Source organism: Eschrichtius robustus, chromosome 4 (assembly GCF_028021215.1).
Source record: "Eschrichtius robustus isolate mEscRob2 chromosome 4, mEscRob2.pri, whole genome shotgun sequence".
NCBI classification, from domain to species: Eukaryota; Metazoa; Chordata; class Mammalia; order Artiodactyla; family Eschrichtiidae; genus Eschrichtius; species Eschrichtius robustus.
In genome coordinates, this window is record NC_090827.1 from 124,615,587 (window position 1) to 124,636,971 (window position 21,385).

General features: G+C 37.9%; 1 protein-coding gene across 10 annotated transcripts in view; it reads left to right on the top strand.

The window, feature by feature from the left end:
* ALPK1 (alpha kinase 1) overlaps positions 1–21,385 on the top strand; it is a 121,048-nt gene that overhangs the window by 44,820 nt on the left and 54,843 nt on the right. For 8 of the 10 annotated variants that reach the window (XR_011073949.1, XR_011073947.1, XR_011073948.1 and 5 more), the window contains 2 exons: positions 15,858–16,037; positions 20,345–20,499. Coding sequence is in view for 5 of the 10 variants with exons in the window: in XM_068543319.1 (XP_068399420.1) it covers positions 15,917–16,037; positions 20,345–20,499 (276 nt within the window). In the remaining 5 variants the exon portion in view is untranslated. Of the gene's footprint in view, positions 1–15,805; positions 16,038–20,344; positions 20,500–21,385 lie in introns of all 10 variants that reach the window. The other 2 variants (XM_068543318.1, XM_068543320.1) reach the window with 1 other exon arrangement.

The following is a 21,385-nucleotide window of genomic DNA, read 5'->3' on the forward strand; positions in this document are numbered from 1 at the left end:
GAGTATATGCCTAAGAGTGACACTGGGTCATAGTGTTTGTGCATCGTTGATTTTACTGGATAATACCAAACAGTGGTGGATGGGAGTAACTAATACTGACTGTTCTTGACAACTGTTATCCAACTTACATTTTTTTCCAATCAAGAAGTTGTGAATGTTTTTTCATTGTGGTTTGAATATATATATTCAAATTACTGATGAGGTTGGACACTTTTCATAAGTTGATTGACCATTCATGTTTCCTTGTGTGAAGTTTTGTTCAATTATTTTGCTCATTCTTTTTCTACTATGTGGTTAGTCCTTTTCTCATTGGTTTATAGGAATTCTTTACATATTCTGGATAGAAATCTTTTGTCAGTTACATATTTTACAAACACTTTCTCCCAGTTTGTGACTGCTCTTTTCACTTTCTTTTTTGATGACTTTTTACTAATCAGAAACTCATCTTTCCAGTTAATTAAATATATCAGTCTTTTCCATTATAATTTGCTTTATTTTGCAAGTGTTTAAGAAATTCTTTCCTAACCAAAACTCATAAACATATTCTCTTTTAGGTATTCTCTTTTAGAAGTTGCATGGTTTTGTCTTTCACTTTTTGCTCTTTGACTTGTATTGATTTTATTTTATTTTTTCAAGATATTTATTTATTTATTTTTGGCTGTGTTGGGTCTTCGTTGCTGCGTGCAGGCTTTCTCTAGTTGCGGCGAGCAGGGGCTACTCTTCGTTGCGGTGCGTGGGCCTCTCAGTGCAGTGTCTTCTCTTGCTGCGGAGCACGGGCTCTAAGAATGTGGGCTTCAATAGTTGTCGCACACGGGCTCCAGAGCACAGGCTCAGTAGTTGTGACGCACGGGCTCAGTTGCTCTGCAGCATGTGAGATCTTCTTGGACCAGGGCTCGAACCTGTGTCCCCTGCATTGGCAGGCGGATTCTTAACCACTGCGCCACCAGGGAAGTCCCTATATTGATTTTAGAAAAACAATTAGCTCAGTGTCATATATTGAGCTCTGTAATAAATCAAGTTTTCATATGTACGTGGGTCCTTTGCTGGACTCCTGATTTAATTTAGAAGATCCATTTGGTCTATCCTAGTGCCAGTAATTTTTGTATCATTTAACGTCATTTTGTATTAATTATTAACATCTGGTATGACACCCCTTCTCCTCCCTTGTTATTTTTCACTAGGAGTATCTTGATTATTCTTGAACTTTGTTCTCCCACATAAATTTTAGAACCATTTTGTGAGGTTGCACACAAAGACAGGCACACACAGAGCTGTTTGTTTTGATTGGAATTGCATTAATAATTTAGATTAACTTGGTGAAATTGATGTCTTGATAATATTGAATTTTCCATGCCACTAACATGGGGTATCTCCTCATGTATTTAGATTTTCATTAATATCTTCCAGTGAAGTAAGTTTTATAAGTTCTCTCTAAATGCCTTGCATATTTATTGTTAGAATTATTCTTAGGTACTTTATATATACACGTATATTGTTTTTATTATAACTTACATATTTTATGCCATTGTAAATGGTATATTTTTATTAAATTATATTTTCTAGCCATTTGTTGCTGATTTTAAAAATAATTTGCTTAAGATTGGATTTATTTGCCCAATCAAGTTTACCGGTAGTTTGTCAATTTCATTGGTCTTTTGAAAGAATTTTATTTTCTTGATCTTCCTATTATTTGTTTTTTTATTTCATTAATTTCTGCTCTTTATTTTCTTTCCTCTACTTTCTTTTAGTTTATTTTTTCTATTCATTTCCTTAGTTTTGGTTATATAAGCTTAACTCATTAATTTTCCATAATTCTTTCTTTCTCTATTATAAGTATTTGGGCTATAAATGTCCTTCTACATTGCACTTTGACCGAATTCCACACTTTTTTGATATGTAGTGTTTATCATTCCATTTTAATATTTTCTAATTTTCATGATGATAACTTCTTTGAACTGTGAGTTATTTAGAAGCATATTTCTTAATTTTCATCCATATAAGGGTTTTTATCTAGTCATCTTTTCATTATTGATTACCAACTTAATTGAATTTTGGCCATACAGTGTCATTGGTGATAGTTCTTTCTTTTAAATTTTATTTTATTTATATTTTTATACAGCAGGTTCTTATTAGGCATCAATTTTATACACATCAGTGTATACATGTCAATCCCAATGGCCCAATTCATCACACCACCACCACCACCCCCCAACAGCTTTCCCCCCTTGGTGTTCATACGTTTGTTCTCTACATCTGTGTCTCAATTCCTGCCCTGCAAACCAGTTCATCTGTACGACTTTTCTAGGTTCTACATATATGCGTTAATATACGATATTTGTTTTTCTCTTTCTGACTTACTTCACTCTGTATGACAGTCTCTAGATCCATCCACGTCTCAACAAATGACCCACTTTCGTTCCTTTTTATGGCTCAGTAATATTCCATGGTATGTATGTACCACATCTTCTTTATCCATTCGTCTGTCGATGGTCATTTAGGTTGCTTCCATGACCTGGCTATTGTAAATAGTGCTGCAATGAACATTGGGGTGCATGTGTCTTTTGAATTACGGTTTTCTCTGGGTATATGCCCAATAGTGGGATTTCGGGGTCATATGGTAATTCTATTTTGAGTTTTTTAAGGAACCTCCATACTATTCTCCATAGTGGCTGTATCAATTTACATTCCTACCAACAGTGCAAGAAGGTTCCCTTTTCTCCACACCCCTACAGCACTTGTTGTTTGTAGATTTTCTGATGATGCCCATTCTAACTGGTGTGAGGTGATACCTCATTGTAGTTTTGATTTGCATTTCTCTAATAATTAGTGATGTTGAGCAGCTTTTCATGTGCTTCTTGGCCATCTGTATGTCTTCTTTGGAGAAATGTCTATTTAGGTCTTCTGCCCATCTTTTGATTGGGTTCTTTGTTTCTTTACTATTAAGCTGCATGAACTGTTTATATATTTTGGAGATTAATCCTTTGTCCATTGATTCATTTGCAAATATTTTCTCCCATTCTGAGGGTTGTCTTTTCGTCTTGTTTATGGTTTCCTTTGCTGTGCAAAAGCTTTGAAGTTTCATTAGGTCCCATTTGTTTATTTTTGTTTTTATTTCCATTACTCTAGGAGGTGAATCAAAACAGATCTTGCTGTGATTTATGTCAAAGAGTGTTCTTCCTATGTTTTCCTCTAAGAGTTTTATAGTGTCCGGTCTTAACATTTAGGTCTCTTATCCATTTTGAGTTTATTTTTGTGTATGGTGTTAGGGAGTGTTCTAATTTCATTCTTTTACATGTAGCTGTCCAGTTTTCTCAGCACCACTTATTGAAGAGACTGTCTTTTCTCCATTGTATATCCTTGCCTCCTTTGTCATAGATTAGTTGACCGTAGGTGCATGGGTTTATCTCTGGGCTTTCTATCTTGTTCCATTGATCTATATTTCTGTTTTTGTGCCAGTACCATATTGTCTTGATTACTGTAGCTTTGTAGTATAGTCTGAAGTCAGGGAATCTGATTCCTCCAGCTCCGTTTTTTTTCCTCAAGACTGCTTTGGCTATTTGGGGTCTTTTGTGTCTCCATACAAATTTTAAGATTTTTTGTTCTAGTTCCATAAAAAATGCCATTGGTAATTTGATATGGATTGCATTGAATCTGTAGATTGCTTTGGGTGGTATAGTCATTTTCACAATATTGATTCTTCCAATCCAAGAACATGGTATATCTCTCCATCTGTTGATGTCATCTTTAATTTCTTTCATCAGTGTCTTACAGTTTTCTGCATACAGGTCTTTTGTCTCCCTAGGTAGGTTTATTCCTAGGTGTTTTAGTCTTTTTGTTGCAATGGTAAATGGGAGTGTTTCCTTAATTTCTCTTTCAGATTTTTCATCATTAGTGTATCAGAATGCAAGAGATTTCTGTGCATTAATTTTGTATCCTGCAACTTTACCATATTCATTGATTAGCTCTAGCAGTTTTCTGGTGGCAGTTTTAGGATCCTCTATGTAGAGTATCATGTCATCTGCAAACAGTGACAGTTTTACTTCTTCTTTTCCAATTTGTATTCCTTTTATTTCTTTTTCTTCTCTGATTGCCGTGGCTAGGACTTCCAAAATTATGTTGAATAACAGTGGTGAGAGTGGACATCCTTGTCTTGTTCCTGATCTTAGAGGAAATGCTTTCAGTTTTTCACCATTGAGAACGATGTTTGCTGTGGGTTTGTCGTATATGGCCTTTATTATGTTGAGGTAGCTTCCCTCTATGCCCACCTTATGGAGAATTTTTATCATAAATGGGTGTTGAGTTTTGTCACAAGCTTTTTCTGCGTCTATTGAGATGATCATATGGTTTTTATTGTTCCACTTGTTAAGATGGTGTATCACATTATTGATTTGCATATATTGAAGAATCCTTGCATCCCTGGGATAAATCCCACTTGATCGTGGTGTATGATCCTTTTAATGTGTTGTTGGATTCTGTTTGCTAGTATTTTGTTGAGGATTTTTGCATCTATATTCATCAGTGATATTGGTCTGTCATTTTCTTTTTTTGTAGTATCTTTGTCTGGTTTTGGTATCAGGGTGATGGTGGCCTCATAGAATGAGTTTGGGAGTGTTCCTTCCTCTGCCATTTTTTGGAAGAGTTTGAGAATGATGGGTGTTAGCTCTTCTCTAAATGTTTGATAGAATTCCCCTGTGAAGCCATCTGGTCCTGGACTTTTGTTTGTTGGAAGATTTTTCATCACAGGTTCAATTTCATTCCTTGTGATTGGTCTTTTCATATTTTCTATTTCTTCCTGGTTCAGTCTTGGAAGGTTATACCTTTCTAAGAATTTGTCCATTTCTTCCAGGTTGTCCATTTTATTGGCATAGAGTTGCTTGTAGTAGTCTCTTAGGATGCTTTGAATTTTTGCAGTGTCTGTTGTAACTGCTCCTTTTTCATTTCTAATTTTATTGATTTGAGTCCTCTCCCTCTTCTTCTTGATGAGTCTGGCTAATGGTTTATCAATTTTGTTTCTCTTCTCAAAGAACCAGCTTTTACTTTTATTGATCTTTGCTACTGTTTTCTTTGTTTCTATTTCATTTATTTCCGCTCTGATCTTTATGATTTCTTTCCTCCTGCTAACTTTGGGTTTTGTTTGTTCTTCTTTCTCTAGTTCCTTTAGGTGTAATGTTAGATTGTTTATTTGAGAATTTTCTTGTTTCTTGAGGTAGGCTTGTATAGCTATAAACTTTCCTCTTAGAACTGCTTTTGCTGCATCCATAGGTTTTGGATCATCTTGTTTTCATTGTCATTTGTCTCTAGGTATTTTTTGATTTCCTCTTTGATTTCTTCAGTGATCTCTTGGTTATTTAGTAACGTATTGTTTAGCCTCCATCTGTTTGTGTTTTTTACGTTTTTTTCCCTGTAATTCATTTCTAATCTCATAGCGTTGTGGTCAGAAAAGATGCTTGATATGGTTTCAATTTTCTTAAATTTACTGAGGCTTGATTTGTGACCCAAGATGTGATCTATCCTGGAGAATGTTCCGTGCGCACTTGAGAAGAAAGTGTAATCTGCTGTTTTTGGATGGAATGTCCTATAAATTTCAGTTCAATCTATCTGGTCTATTGTGTCAATTAAAGCTTGTGTTTCCTTATTAATTTTCTGTTTGGATGATCTGTGCATTGGCGTAAGTGAGGTGTTAAAGTCCCCCACTATTATTGTGTTACTGTCGATTTCCTGTATTAGAGCTGTTAGTAGTTGCCTTATGTATTGAGTTGCTCCTATGTTGGGTGCATATATATTTATAATTGCTATATCTTCTTCTTGGATTGATCCCCTGATCATTATGTAGTGTCCTTCCTTGTCTCTTGTAACATTCTTTATTTTGAAGTCCTTTTTTCCTGATATGAGTATTGCTACTCCAGCTTTCTTTTGATTTCCATTTGCATGGAATATCTTTTTCCATCCCCTCACTTTCAGTCTGTATGTGTCCCTAGGTCTGAAACGGGTCTCTTGTAGACAGCATATATATATGGGTCTTGTTTTTGTATCCATTCAGCAAGCCTGTGTCTTTTGGTTGGAGCATTTAATCCATTCATGTGTAAGGTAATTATCGATATGTATGTTCCTGTGACCTTTATCTTAATTGTTTTGGGTTTGTTTTTGTAGGACCTTTTCTTCTCAGTGTTTCCCACTTAGAGAAGTTCCTTTAGCATTTGTTGTAGAGCTGGTTTGGTGATGCTGAATTCTCTTAGCTTTTGCTTCTCTGTAAAGCTTTTGATTTCTCCATCGAATCTGAATGAGATCCTTGCCGGGTAGAGTAATCTTGGTTGTAGGTTCTTCCCTTTCATCACTTTAAGTATATCATGCCACTCCCTTCTGGCTTGCAGAGTTTCTGCTGAGAAATCAGCTGTTAACCTTATGGGAGTTCCCTTGTATATTATTTGTCGTTTTTCCCTTGCTGCTTTCAATAATTTTTCTTTGTCTTTAATTTTTGCCAATTTGATTACTATGTGTCTCGGCGTGTTTCTCCTTGGGTTTATCCTGTATGGGACTCGCTTTGCTTCCTGGACTTGGGTGGCTATTTCCTTTCCCATGTTAGGGAAGTTTTCGACTATAATCTCTTCAAATATTTTCTCAGGTCCTTTCTCCCTCTCTTCTTCTGGGACCCCTGTAATGTGAATGTTGTTGCATTTAATGTTGTCCCAGAGGTCTCTTAGGCTGTCTTCATTTCTTTTCATTCTTTTTTCTTTATTCTGTTCCTCAGCAGTGAATTCCACCATTCTGTCTTCCAGGTCACTTATCCATTCTTCTGCCTCAGTTATTCTGCTATTGATTCCTTCTAGTGTATTTTTCATTTTAGTTACTGTATTGTGCATCTCTGTTTGTTTTTTCTTTAATTCTTCTAGGTCTTTGTTAAACATTTCTTGCATCTTCTCGATCTTTGCCTCCATTCTTTTTCCGAGGTCCTGGATCATCTTCGCTATCATTTTTCTGAATTCTTTTTCTGGAAGGTTGCCTGTCTCCACTTCATTTAGTTGTTTTTCTGGGGTTTTATCTTGTTCCTTCATCTGGTACATAGCCCTCTGCCTTTTCATCTTGTCTGTCTTTCTGTGAATGTGGTTTTTGTTCCACAGGCTGCAGGATTGTAGCTCTTCTTGCTTCTGCTCTCTGCCCTCTGGTGGATGAGGCTATCTAAGAGGCTTGTGCAAGTTTCCTGATGGGAGGGACTGTTGGTGGGTAGAGCTGACTGTTGCTCTGGTGGGCAGAGCTCAGTAAAACTTCAATCTGCTTGACTGCTGATGGGTGGATGTGGGTTCCCTCCCTGTTGGTTGGTTGGCCTGAGGCAACCCAACACTGGAGCCTACCTGGGCTCTTTGGTGGGGCTAATGGCAGACTCCGGGAGGGCTCACGCCAAGGAGTATTTCCCAGAACTTCTGCTGCCAGTGTCCTTGTCCCCATGGTGAGCCACAGCCACCGCCCGCCTCTGCAGGAGACCCTCCAACACTAGCAGGTAGGTCTGGTTCAGTCTCCCCGGGGGTCACTGCTCCTTCCCCTGGGTCCCGATGTGCACACTATTTTGTGTGTGCCCTCCAAGAATGGAGTCTCTGTTTCCCCCAGTCCTGTCGAAGTCCTGCAGTCAAATCCCACTAGCCTTCAAAGTCTGATTCTCTAGGAATTCCTCCTCCCGTTGCCAGACCCCCAGGTTGGGAAGCCTGACGTGGGGCTCAGAACCTTCACTCCAGTGGGTGGACTTCTGTGGTATAAGTGTTCTCCAGTCTGTGAGTCACCCACCCAGCAGTTATGGGATTGGATTTTACTGTGATTGTGCCCCTCCTACCATCTCATTGTGGCTTCTCCTTTGTCTTTGGATGTGGGGTATCTTTTTTGGTGAGTTCCAGTGTCTTCCTGTTGATGATTGTCCAGCAGTTAGTTGTGATTCTGGTGTTCTCACAAGAGGGAGCCAGAGCACGTCCTTCTACTCTGCCATCTTGGTTCAGGGCCCTCCTCTCTTTTGTCATTTAGTTCATGTCATCTGTTTGATATTAATCCTTTGAAATTTATTGAGATTTCTTTTATGGCACAGCAGGTGTTAAATTCTTGTAAATGTTCCAGGTATGCTTCAAAATAATGTGTATTCTGCTACTGTTGAGTATGCTGTTTCATAAATATCTATTAGTTCTGTTTGTTAATTCTGTTGGTCGAATCAGTTATATCATTTCTGACTTTCATCTGCTTAATATGTTAGTTTCTAAGAGAGGTGTGTTAAATTTTCCCACTATTATTATTAAGTTGCATATTTTTCTGTATGATTCGTTCAATTTTTGTTTCGTATATATTGAAATTATGCTACTAGATATATGCAAGATTAGAATTGCTATACCTTTCTGGTAAGCTGAACTATGTATCACTGTGAAGTGACCTTTTTATCGGTACTAATGCTTTTTGCCTTAAAGTCTGTTTTATCTGATATTAATATAGCTACATCAGCTTTCCTTTAGTTAGTATTTTTCTATATCTTTTTTCATCTTACTACTTTTAACATTTCCATATTCTTATGCTTACCTAAATCCATGTAGCTATTTTTTAATCTAGTCTATCATTATCATTTTACTGTAGTATTTAATTCATGTATATTTATTGGAAGCATTGATATGTTTATGTTCCACTTTGACTGAATTCCATTTCAATATGTAGTATTTATCATTCCATTATAATATTTTCTAATTTCCATAATAGTGACTCCTTTGACCTGTGAGTCATTTAGAAGTATATTTCTTGATTTTCTTTTTTTCTTGCTTTCTTTTAGATTGTTTTTTTTTTCATTTTTTTTCCTTTTATTAGTTTCAAAGTTAATGTTTTATTTTAATTTTTTATGGATTATCTTAGACATTTTATCATAGTCTAAAGTTAATGTCTCCACTCCTCCTGACCAACTCAAGGATCTCAGAAAGCTTTAATGTCAATCACTTTCCTCCTGACATATATGCTGTTGGTGTTTGTATGTGTATTGTTCTATTTTTTTCACCCACAAGACAGACATTGTTTTTGTAGCGTTATACAATCAATGTTTGTTTATACTTAGCCAGTAACTTACCACTTTTATGATTATTACTTCTCCCTGAATCTCAGGCCTTTTATCTGTGACCACTTTCCTTTTATCTAAAGTACATACTACAGAGGTATGTTTGGAACTGTTGATGTTTATTTTTAAATATTTTTATTTTGCATGGTTTCCCCTCCTAGCATATTAAAGCTATCTTTTCACTGTCTTCTAGTTTCCACTCTTGCTTTTAGGTAGCTATCTATAAATTCATTGTTATTTCTTTGAAGGTAATCTGTCTTTTCTCTCTGGCCATTTTAAAGATCTTCTGTATGTCTTTTGTGGTACCTAGTTTTACTGTGATATTTCTAGGTATGAATTTTTATTAATTTATCCTGCTTGAGTATTATGGGAATTTTGATTACTGTCTTTCTCCTGGTCTAAAAGTTGTTAGTCATTATCTCTCCAAATTTCTTCTGCTTCCTCAGCTTCTTTCCATCTAGGACTCTGAATATATGTTAGAGGTTTTCCATCAGTCCTCTGTGTTTCTTAATCTCTCTTGTATTTTCCATACCTTTGTCTTTTTCTGTTGCATTCTAGGTGATGTGTTCTGATGTATTTTTCAGTTCAAAAATTCTGTCTTTAGCCAGAGCTAATATTTTATCAAATATATCCAATGCACTGAATTTAAAATTTTTATTATGTTTTTTGTTTCTTGAAATTGTATTTGATTCTTTTTCAATATGCTTGTACCTTTTTATAGTTTCTTGCTCTTTACTCATACACTCAACATTACTCTTCCAGTTCTTTAAACATTTTGTAGTATATATCTGATAATTCCATTACCTATAGGCTTTTGTAGGTCTAATTTTACTATCTGTTGTTTCTGCTTTCATTCATTGTTTCTTTTTATCTTACGCATTTTGTGAGCTTTGACCAGGAGCTCATATTTCTTGGTATTTTATAGGTGACAGTCTTTGAAACTTGGATTGAAATCAGATTCCTTTAGAGAAGATAATGTTTCATTCCACCAGTTGCCTGAGAAAACCACCAACCTGGGCTCATTTGTAAATAGTTTATTTAAAAATAATTATCAGCTAGATGGGGCTTCCCTGGTGGCGCAGTGGTTAAGAATCTGGCTGCCAATGCAGGGGACACGGGTTCAATTCCTGGTCCAGGAAGATCCCACATGCTGCAGAGCAACTAAGCCCATGCACCACAACTACTGAGCCTGTACTCTAGAGCCCACGAGCCACAACAACTACTGAAGCCCACGCGCCTAGAGCCCGTGCTCCACAGCAAGAGAAGCCACCACAATAAGAAGCCCATGCACCACAACAAAGAGCAGCCCCCACTTGCTGCAACTAGAGAAAGTTCACATGCAGCAACGAACACCCAACGCAGCCATAAATAAATAAATAAGCAAATAAAATCTATTAAAAAAGTAATACCAATTATCAGACAGAGGTTTTGCAGACCTGTGGCTTCAAATTTGCAAGGGAAAAATTTTTGTTCTCCTCCTTGAAGCAGCATGTTTTGCCACAGAAAATTTTCCTGGCAGGTAGGGGAAGAAGATGAGAATATATTTTTAGCTCACCCCTACACTAAAAGTGCAACCTTTTAGGATCTCAGTTTTATGCAGGGGGGAGTCTCCTCTTTTACTTCCCTCCTGGGTAAGCCTTTGGTTTTATTTCCTATCCTCGCATGTTCCAAAATAGTGAAAACCAGTTTCAACTCACAGTGTTTGGTAAATACACTCAAGGCAAACGCTAGCCTCTGTGTTAACTTTCTGGGTTCCAGCTTTTACTTGATTTTTGTCTTCTGAATAGTCCTTCCTTCTTTGCCATTTCATTGATATATTTTAGAGACTTTAACACGCTTTTCCAGCATTTTTAGTTGTTTTCAGCAGGAATGTTGGTCAGAGCATACAGTCTTCCATACTGCTAGAAAGAGAAGTCTACCCTTTAGGTTTTTGGTGGCTTAGAAGTTGCCTTCTCCTTCTCCCTTTTCATGCAGTTCTAAAATGCTAACAAATGGCTGTCACCCAAACGTATCTAACCAAGCTGCACAGTTGTATTACTCTCCAACCAGATTTCTTTTTCTCCTTTTATTTACCCATTTCGACCACCAATCAGTGCAAGAGGTAATATGGTCAGAGTTGATGTGTGGTGTTGCTCAGAAGAGGGTGAAATGGTGGGAAAGGCTGGATTGTCATTGCTGGGGCCTGATTAGAGAAACTTATTCTTGTTGTTCTATGTTGGGGACCAGAATATATTTTCTCCTAAAAACAATGTGGTACATAATTTTGAATGTAGATGAAAAAGTATTTTTAGTATAATTATTCATGTGCATATGAATTAAATGAGCTCTGTAAACTTGCTTATAAATTTAACCAACCATTAATTAAATTCCAACAAAGATAATTTAAATTGAGCATTTAGAATACAGTCGTGTGTGATATGCTTTGAATAGTTCATTTTTTATATATTTATGTCTTATTCCTCTAATTACGTTGTAAACTTCTTGACAGTAGGAGTCATCTCTTTTACCTCTTTATGCTTCCCCACATCTTCAAGCCTAAGGATTCTCACTAGTTGGCTGGTCATTTATTACAAAGGTGGCAGCCAGTAGACCATGGAATACCTTTGGAGTTCTTTTATTTTCCCTAATTTACCCCCTAATAAGTATACTGATTGTCCAGTGAAAAAAACTTAAACACAAATGCCAAAAGAAATGGGGCTTTGAATAATCCACTGACATGCTTCTTTCTAATGATGGCTGACTTGCCAATTATTCTATAAATCAGCTATTCAGCTAAATTCTTAGTCATTAATAGAACTAAAGTATTCATATGCCAAAATCAAACACAGAGTGTATGAACACATAACCATTTGGCTATGTGTGTGCATGTGTGCCTTAGAGTGTATGATTCTAACTTATTCTAGAGTTATCTGTTTGCATGTTTGATTGCTTTTTCTGGTCTCTTTCTATTTGATTTTTAAAGAAAAAATATATGGGGGACGTTAAAATAGAAAAAATAATTCATAGATAATAAAAAATATTGGGAAACATTCATTTTCCAATTTAGAAATAATGTATAGCTCACAGAGCATCACAGTCCAGGGGGGCAAAAATCAATATGTGTTAAAATTGAAAATGGTTCTTTTATAAATGAAGCTGACCAAAATTTTCAGCAGGACTGTTGCCTGAAGGAAAATTTCCTGGGCTCCAGCCTCTGTTATGCCTAACAATGAACCATACAAGTCTAGACAGATGGTTGGATTCCATAGTGTTTCTCATGTTACAATATTTTCTTCCTATTGTCTCTCCTGAATTCTACAGGGAAAGGGGGAAATGCTATAACTTACAAAAAGTATAAAGAGTATCTTTGGTATAGTTTGGGAAGTCACAAGTAATAAACATTCATTATCTTGGGAATCTCTTCTTCCTTTTTAGACATGCTTTCTTGGTTAAAATTTGATTGCTTATGTTGAACAGTATGATTTAGCTTCCTTACTGTCTTTATTGCTAGAAATAGAAGATGTATTTATGTCTTTTCTCGTCTATGTTCCCTGTCTCAAAGTACGCTAACATCATCTATTCAGTTTTGAGCTATGGTGAGGCAGAAATTTGGGACTCATCCTTAAGACTGTTCGTAGCCATCCAACGCCAATAGTGCATATACTCCCTAAACAGTTCTCAAATCTGTCCAATTTTCTATATCTCTGATATCATCACTCTGGTCCAAAGTCCTTGTATCTCTCACCTGGATTATTGCAATAAGTACCTAACTGATCTCCCTGCAGTCACCCTCTTCCATCCTCAGAGAAGCCCCCCTTGACCTGCCCTATCTTTACCCAAATGCTTAGGTCAAGTCCTGTTGTTTGCCCTCACAAAACCATGTATCTTATCTCTCTTTCACAGCACTTAGACAAAAGGAAGAGATTTATGATCCTGTGCATCAGGAATTAGGGTTTCAAGTGAGGAAACAAAAGCAAAGAAGAATATTTAGTAATCAGCGTCTAAGATTCAAGCCCATACTTCTAGCCCACAGAGAAAAGTATACATAAAAATATTATACTTAAGGGTTCTGAAAAGAGCCAGGAATTTTTTAGTAAATAAATATCAGATATTCTTTAGTCTGTCTGTTCTTTAGATAGACAACCTGGTCTATCTAAACTGCTGCTGAGCATGTAATTTAAGACCTGGAAACATTTTAACAATTGTTCCCAACCAATCCCCTCAAAATATAGATGAGAAAAGTGAATCTCAAAAGTGAAACTCAGAGGTCTCACAAATAGTTAATAGTAGAGAATGAAGTGGAATTAGTCGTTGAGCACTATTATGTATATTAGTTTTCCTATTTCTAGGTCTTCTTTTCTTTACTACATACTCTCTCTGCTTAAAATATTAACAGAAACAAAGCAGTTAAAATTTATAATGGAAGACTACTGTCTACCCTAAGAGGATGATACAGCACTAATAAAACATTACTATAAGCCTTTAGACAAAGGGGTGATATGCTATTAAAATTATATTATAGTGCAGTTTTATTTCTTTGTGCATGAGCTCTTTATATTTTCTTTTTATACCTCTCTTTCTATATGAAGTCCTAAAAAAAGGATCCTGGGAAAGTGAACTCCCTTCTTGATTTAATTTAGGACTCGAAGAAAAGTGAGAGTCCTACTCACCCGTAACTCATTCCAAGCAAAGTTTGTTCTTAACTTTCTCATCCACCAACTGCATTTCTCAATTTCCATACTAACCTTCCATTATAGCCACCATCTCCCTTTTTCAGGGAATGGTGGGAACAGGCCATCATTGCTACATGGCCTCTTGCTCACTCTAGTCTACTGATTAACTCTCTGACCAGCCCTTACTGTTTAGTTCTTTTCATAGAAAGGCAAGCTAATGGTCAGCTTGTACCACAAAACATTGACATAAACACTTGAGCTAAAAGGGACACTGAAAACCATTTAGTCCAACAACCCAATCCATGCAGGGATACTCTATGAAATATCTTAAACAAAAAAGAGATTAAATTTATATTTATGTTTAAATGCTTCCAGTAACTAATTTCATGACTTCACTTATGTGAATGCTCTTTCAAGTAACAAGACTGTTGTATGAAAACTCTGCTTGTGTTCTTCATCAACGAATACATGATTGTCTTCATGAAACAAGTCTGTTGCATCCTAAAACTTTGCTTTGGCACTTTTATCTGTGTGTGTGTGTGTGTGTGTGTGTGTGTGAATGAAAACCTAAAGCATAGCGAGGATAAAATTCAGGTTAGAATGAAAATTACAGAGTTTAGATTTCACAGCTCATCCTTCATTTTCTGTTCCTGTTAAGTCATAGAATAGAAAAAAGATAGAAAAATGCTTTCTTGCTATTTCAAATTCAAAACCAGTTTCTTAAAGTGAGGCCGTTGTGTAGCAGAGCACATTTTCCCCAACACCAACACAATAATTCACTGGTTTAATATTTTTAATGATTACTAAAACAGTAAAATATTGTGTTGCATGGATCCGCTAGATAACAGAGGGAGTAGATCATTCATATATCTGTTGTACTTGCTTCCCTTTCAGAGTCTCTTGCTTTGGTAACAAGATTCTACATGCCGTACAAGAGTGTCGCAACCAGACAGCAGCTCCACTGTCTATTCTGGCAAATTCAGAAAGAGAATAACTTCCTTTGTTTTGTTTACAATGTACATTCTTTAATAAAAGGAAAACAAGCAAAATGATTTGTTAAACTACTATGTAGAAAATAGATAAACAACAAGGACCTACTGTATAGCACAGGGAACTATACCCAATATATTGTAATAACCTATAAAGGAAAAGAATCTGAACAAGAACATATATATATATATATGTGTGTGTGTGTATGTATGTATATGTATATATATATATATATATATATATGAAATTGAATCACTTTGCTGTACACCAGAAACTAACACAACATTGTAAATCAACTATACTTCAATTAAAAAAAAGATTTGTTAATCAAGAGACTTTTCAGTATTTGTCAGGCATTTTTGTACAGCCAGTGGGTTATTTTGTTCCTGAAATTACTTTGACTGCAGTAGCTCATTACAGTATACTCATATTTATATAAGAAGTCTCTCAGCTGTATATGTGTTAAATGGGATATAAGTAGATCTATCCATATGATAGATCTAGGAAATTGGGTTTTCTGGGATTACATTTTTTTATTTTATTTGGCAATGTGCCTGGCAGTGAAGAGCTTTAAGTTTGGCATCTGTCATTGCCTATTTTGGTCCAAATTATATGATGCTAAATACCATAAAGAATACTGCACAGTGGAAACCAGCAGTGGGTTATGAGAGTGGTAAACTTCATATTACCATGTGCTTGTGTCTGAATATTAGAACTGTTAGCCAGATGCTTCCTGCAGACTTCCAGAGAGGCAGAAAGTGTGGTGCCACTGGGATCCAGAGGCACTGGTATGAGGTATTCAGAAGATACATGAATCATAGGGTATATTCATTTCATTTGGCTCCATGTGATTCCACTGACTTCACTGTGGGCAACCAGGTCTGCACCAGGACCCTTTCCCTTCTGCTCTCTGATGACTTCGAGGTGCTGCCCATCTAGACCAGGCCCTGCAGTAATTTCACACACTCCCCTAAGAAAGTCCTCAGGGGCTGTCATGTATTTTCATGTGTTTGCTCTATTATCCCTCCCTGCTTGAGTCTTACAGATAATTGATGATGCTTCAGTTAATCATCTTTCCCCCTCTTTTGTTCACCAGGTACCTCAGGCTTGAAGGGGCTCTTTTATTGAGAATCGATGTCTTCTCCTAGGTAATTGATCACCGTAGACCCAGGGACACTCGACTCATCATCGAGGGAGGGTAATCATCATGAATAATCAAAAAGCTGTAGCTGTGCTACTGCAAGAGTGCAAGCAAGTGCTGGACCAGCTCTTGTTGGAGGTGTCAGATGTGTTAGAGGAGGACAAGAGGGAGGACCAGCGGTGCAGAGGTGAGGTCCTGATGGGAGGTGCCGGGGGGAGTGGGGAGCAGCAGGTTTGCTCTCCTTTCCCCTGTCTGAACAACACATTCTCATCTCTGCCCTATTTTTCTTCTCTTGGCAGATGACCACAGAGAGATGAGTGGATTTCTAGGGCATGAATGGGACATGGGCTGTGGCTGGATGGGCAGGGGAGGAAGCCCACTTTGTTGCAGTGAATTGCTGTCAGTTCTAATTTTAAGCTTCAGTAAACATGAGGCCACAAGAAACAGTTTAGTTCAAGAAGAACAAAGGGTCCAAGTGGGCTGGTGCACGTAAATTTCAATTATTAAAAAATTGAAGCAACTTCTGAATGGTGGCACATACTTTTTTTTCAAACTAGGCTTTTGTGCCTCATCAGTTTCCATAGACTTCTACAGTTTCCACAAATATGTCATCTCATCAGTCCCATCTCTCTTTTTTGATCATCAGTACCATTTTCTCATCTTGTATTTACATGCCATTTGTAAAATAAATCCACTCATACTGATAAATACTTATTGCATCATTATCAGGGTTTAAGAATTTGGCTTTTTTGCTCATTCATAGTTTGTGCCATTCATAGTTTTAGATGAGTCATTGTTTGGGAAGTTTCAGTCACAAAGTCTAGAAAGTTAAAGCAGTTCTTCTTTAGCCAGTTTTGAAGAGGCAGCCTTCTTAGATTTCTTTTTAGCATTCAGATAAATTTCCCTTCACTTCTGTCAGTGTGTCCCTTTTATGTGCTTTTAATATTTTTCTTTGTATTTTTAGTCATTTGCTATTCCTTACAGAAATAAGATCCCCATATAAAATGCACACTCCCCATCTCTTTTGTTGTTGATTATATAATGGGAAAAGGTTCTAGGGGAGTCTTTTTCCCACATTCTTGTGTATAGGCACATGTATTTTTATAAGAGAACTTTTAGGTGCCTTTAGAAGTCTAATTTTTTGTAACCTGTCAGCCATGCTCTTTTCAAGATAACATGCCCTGTGTCCAGTTGTTTCACAGCCTTAATGTGTTCTTTCTTTACTAGCCAGATACATCAGTGTCTAACTTTGCTTGCTCCAGTGCTGGTCCTAGTTCTCCCCAGGGGCAGTGTGTTGTGTTCTGTTATTTCTCCTGAAGTTTTTCTCTTCTCCTTTTACTACATCATGTCCTTTGTCTCTTCAGCCCAAATTCCTTTAAGCTTTGTGTTCTCCTTAGTGAAGATGCTGAGCCCCCAATCGGGAAGGATTTTCATTTTCTTTTTCTTCCCAAGTGCCACAGAATAGGAGAAATAATCAGTTTAGTTCCAGATAAGGCAAATCACGACTGCAAAATCACTCAGTTAGCCATGGCCCTTCAGGTAAGCTGCTTGGGGAAGTAAGTGATCAGAGAGGCAGAGGAGGCTACTGCTCTGTCGGGGGCTGACTGCTGGGGTCGGCTGAATCCAGTACACCAGTGCGGGAGGGACCCTGTGCTGAGCCGTTGACAAGCTCAGCATTCGCCCATCGCCACTGCGCGTTGCGTGGTCCACCCGAGCGCCATCAGTGCGGTTGGATACAGTCTGGACACGGAGCCTGTCCCTCGGCAGGTGGTTTCTGAGCAGCTCTAGCTCACGGCTCGGGCTGCCACCGCCACTGATGTCATCACCCGCATGTGCTCCCAGAGAAAGGCATTAGTACAGGGTCACTTAAGGTGACAGGGCCAGCCGGTGGACTCGAACACGAACACTATGGGTTTTATTCTTTTCCCTCTTCCTCTCAACCCCATCCTTTTTCTTCAGAAATTGTCATAGTCAGCATGGGTGACTAGTCCTAGCAACTCTAACCCCCTGAGGTAGAGAAGGAACTGAAATCCAAAAAGAGATATATTTTTAAAACAGACTTCAGAGGCATCTTTTATTTCAGTATTTCCCAGTGGACTATCCATGTTCTGGCACGATCTGTACGGAAAGGGTGGTATGAGGAGGAAAAAAGGATTTGTAACAAATAGATCATCATGAAGAAATTTTGAAAATATTTAAAGCTATTCATTGCCAAAATATAGTGAAATTCTGTGAATCCCGAAATCACATTTCTGTTGTCATTTAACTAATCCTTTGACTCCTGAGCTTGACACCCATGGACAGAGTATCCAAATAATTTATCAGAATTGAAGTACTTTTGAGAGTGAAAAAGCACTATTAATAAGTACACTATGATTACATAGGACTGTCCTAAGCAAACAGAACTGAATAGTCATCCCATTCATGACTACTTAGAAATATCATTTAAGAAATGTTCTCTATATGTATATTGGAAACATTTTCAGAGATTAAAATTATGTCAGTGGTGGTAAGAGGAGATTGTGACCACATAGGTTTCCAGCCTCGTGGTTTTGCTTTCACTGGGGGAGTGCCATTGCACAGAGGCTGCTCAGTAGTTCTGGGTTACTGAATGGGGCAGGGGGTGGGGGGACAGTGGTTTCAGTGTGATACTTGTAAGTTATCCTTAGTAGTCAGTCCAGATCGATCATTCATTGACATAACCCATGCATTATCCCCTCAATGCCAAGCAGTCCTTCCCCTCAGGAGACTTCCTTACATTTGCCCAGCTGGTGGCAAGGACTCAAAAAGACATCATGAACCAAGGCAGAGTTAGCTTTTCTTCCTTCTCTTCTTTTTTTTTCCACTCTCTTTGTCATATCTCTTTTGTCTTATTTAGCATGTCTCATGTAAACATGAGACTAATCTTTCTTGTAACCATCATGGTGTGATTTACAAAAGTGATAAGATGTGATGCCAGTTTTCAGGGAGCTGACAGTCCACAGTTCAATGAAAGGATAGATGTGGCTAGAGAGCAGTGGGGTGAATGCTGAAAGGAGCATGCACCTGTGGGTTTGGGAGCACTCATGAGGGACATCTCAGTTCCACTGGGAGATCATGGCAGGGCTGATGAGAAGTGGCAGTGTTTGCATTGAATGCTGAATGAAGTCAGTGGGCCTGAGCTTGGTCATGAGGCAATTGAGGGAAGGCAATGCAAACAGTGAGGACAGGATGTGCAAAAGCATTGAAGAATTTTGTGCAGAGCAATGGCCTGGTCCATCTTGTTTTTAGCAAATGGGAATCAGCAGTGTGGAAGATGAAATGGATGGGGGGAGATAGAAAACAATGATTCAGGCAAGAATTACTGATAATTAAAAGGAAGAAATCGATTTTAATATCCACAGAATTTGATAACCAATTAGGTTCAAGGAGGAAGAGAGAACAAAAAGTCTAGACCGACTTCTGGGTTTCAGACTTGGGTGACTCAGTGAATGGTAGTAGCATTCATCAAAATAGAAAACAGAGAGGGAAATACAATATTTAGAAAAAAGGTGATGAGTTCAGTTTTAGATATGTTGAGTCTGAGATGTCTGCAAGACAAGCACCTGGAGATTTATAGCTGGCAGTCATATATCACAAGTCCGTGATACCTTATTCACAGCCCTGGGGGATCACATGTGCTGCGGAATTCAGAATTTTTTCAAATATTAGAAAGGGAAGTATGGTGTATATACCGTCTGTTATACTAACACTCCAGTAGAAGCTGGGGCAGCATATACAGTCAAACATTAAAATTTTCAGAACAAAATGTTGACTAATCTCACCGTAACAAGATTATAAATAGCCTCTAGTCAATTCAAGTCTGGTTCGGGTGCCAAACTTAAAAAAAAACCTTCTAGTTTGCAGAGCTTTTCGGGTTTCCCAAGTTTGGATAGGAGATTGTTGACTTATATAATTAACTAGGTTTGATGTCTATTAAGAGATTAACTATATCTCCTAATGTGAAACAAGGCCATTTCATAATAAATTGATACGGGTTTTTTGCATTCATTGTCTATATTCAAATGTAGTCCACAGGGAAAGTCTGAGGTGAGGTGAGGTCTTAGAGGAGAAAAAAGAGGTTGTACAGATTGATTCTCTGCATTACCCAGCTGCCACAAGCCCCAAATGCCATTCCATCTCAGTCCCGTTCTCATTTTACAGGAAAAATAATATTTCCTTCGTTCCTTTCTCTGATTCTTCATGCAGAGATAGTCACTGAAGTGCTTTACTTCCTGCTAAAACCTTTTTTAATGCCTGACTACCCCAATTTACCTGTAGGGCAAGGTAGACCAGGGCCACCCCTGACAAATAGCTTTTTGCTATTATTCTTTGAGTCAGAACCACCAGGTTAGGCCAGCCAGCAAGAGGTAGGAAAAAAATTTTTTTGCCACTGAGGTGCTTCATCATAACATTGGTAACTCAACAGCCTTTTCTTTGACTGCAATTTCCTTACCTGAACTCTGACCTTTTCAGCTTCACTCCCCAGCGAATTAAGAACCCTGATCCAGGAGGCAAAGGAAATGAAGTGGCCCTTCGTGCCTGAAAAGTGGCAGTACAAACAAGCTGTGGGCCCAGAGGACAAAACAAACCTGCAGGATGTGATTGGCGCCGGGTTGGAGCAGTTACTGGTAGGAAGAGCCACACCACCTGTTCCTCTGACACCCCCAAGTGAGGCATTTAGCCTCTAAGTGGTCTAATAGATTAAATTTCTTTGAAGCATAAAACAGCCCCTACCCTTATGGTCGGCTCTGCCAGATTGACTAATGTGTGTGGGGGGGAAGCTTTTTAAGAGGGTTTGCTTGCCCATAAGACCTTCTGTTGGAAAGGCAAATCAAGTACAAGTGAAGAAGGGTGGTCAGTGGGCCCAATGAGAACCTGTCATGCTGAAATATTTGCATGACTTAAAAATATATATATATATATATATTTTTAAGTCTTTGTTGAATTTGTTGCGATATTGCTTCTGCTTTTTATGTTTTGGTTTTTTGGCTGCGAGGCATGTGCGATCTTAGCTCCCCAACCAGGGATTGAATCCTCACCCCCTGCATTGGAAGGCGAAGTCTTAACCACTGGACTGCCAGGGAAGTCCCTATTTGCATATTCTTGGTGGGCCAGAAGCAGTAGTTTTGATTCCGCCATGCCTCATAGCATTTTTACTTTGAAATACTACTTTCTAAAGGTTGGGTAGGTTAAAAAAAATAAATTCACCATTATTTCATCCATGTGACTTGCTGTCTAAGCTATTGAGGTCTGGCATGTCCCTTCCCTGAGCCCTGCCTGGAATCCTGTTCACTCCCTTATCTCCTCATGATTCACACTGTTCAGGAAGTATCATGTCAAAGTCATTGGCATGCTTATTCCTCAACTCACTTATTGGAAACTAATCAAATGGGTACCTCTACCCCAGATATGAGAGAGCCTCAAGAATAATACATGAACTCAGATTTGAGCTCAGATTTCAGGCTTAGGTTCTGGGGATGTTACTAGGAGTGCCATTTTCCTTTCTGATAGTTT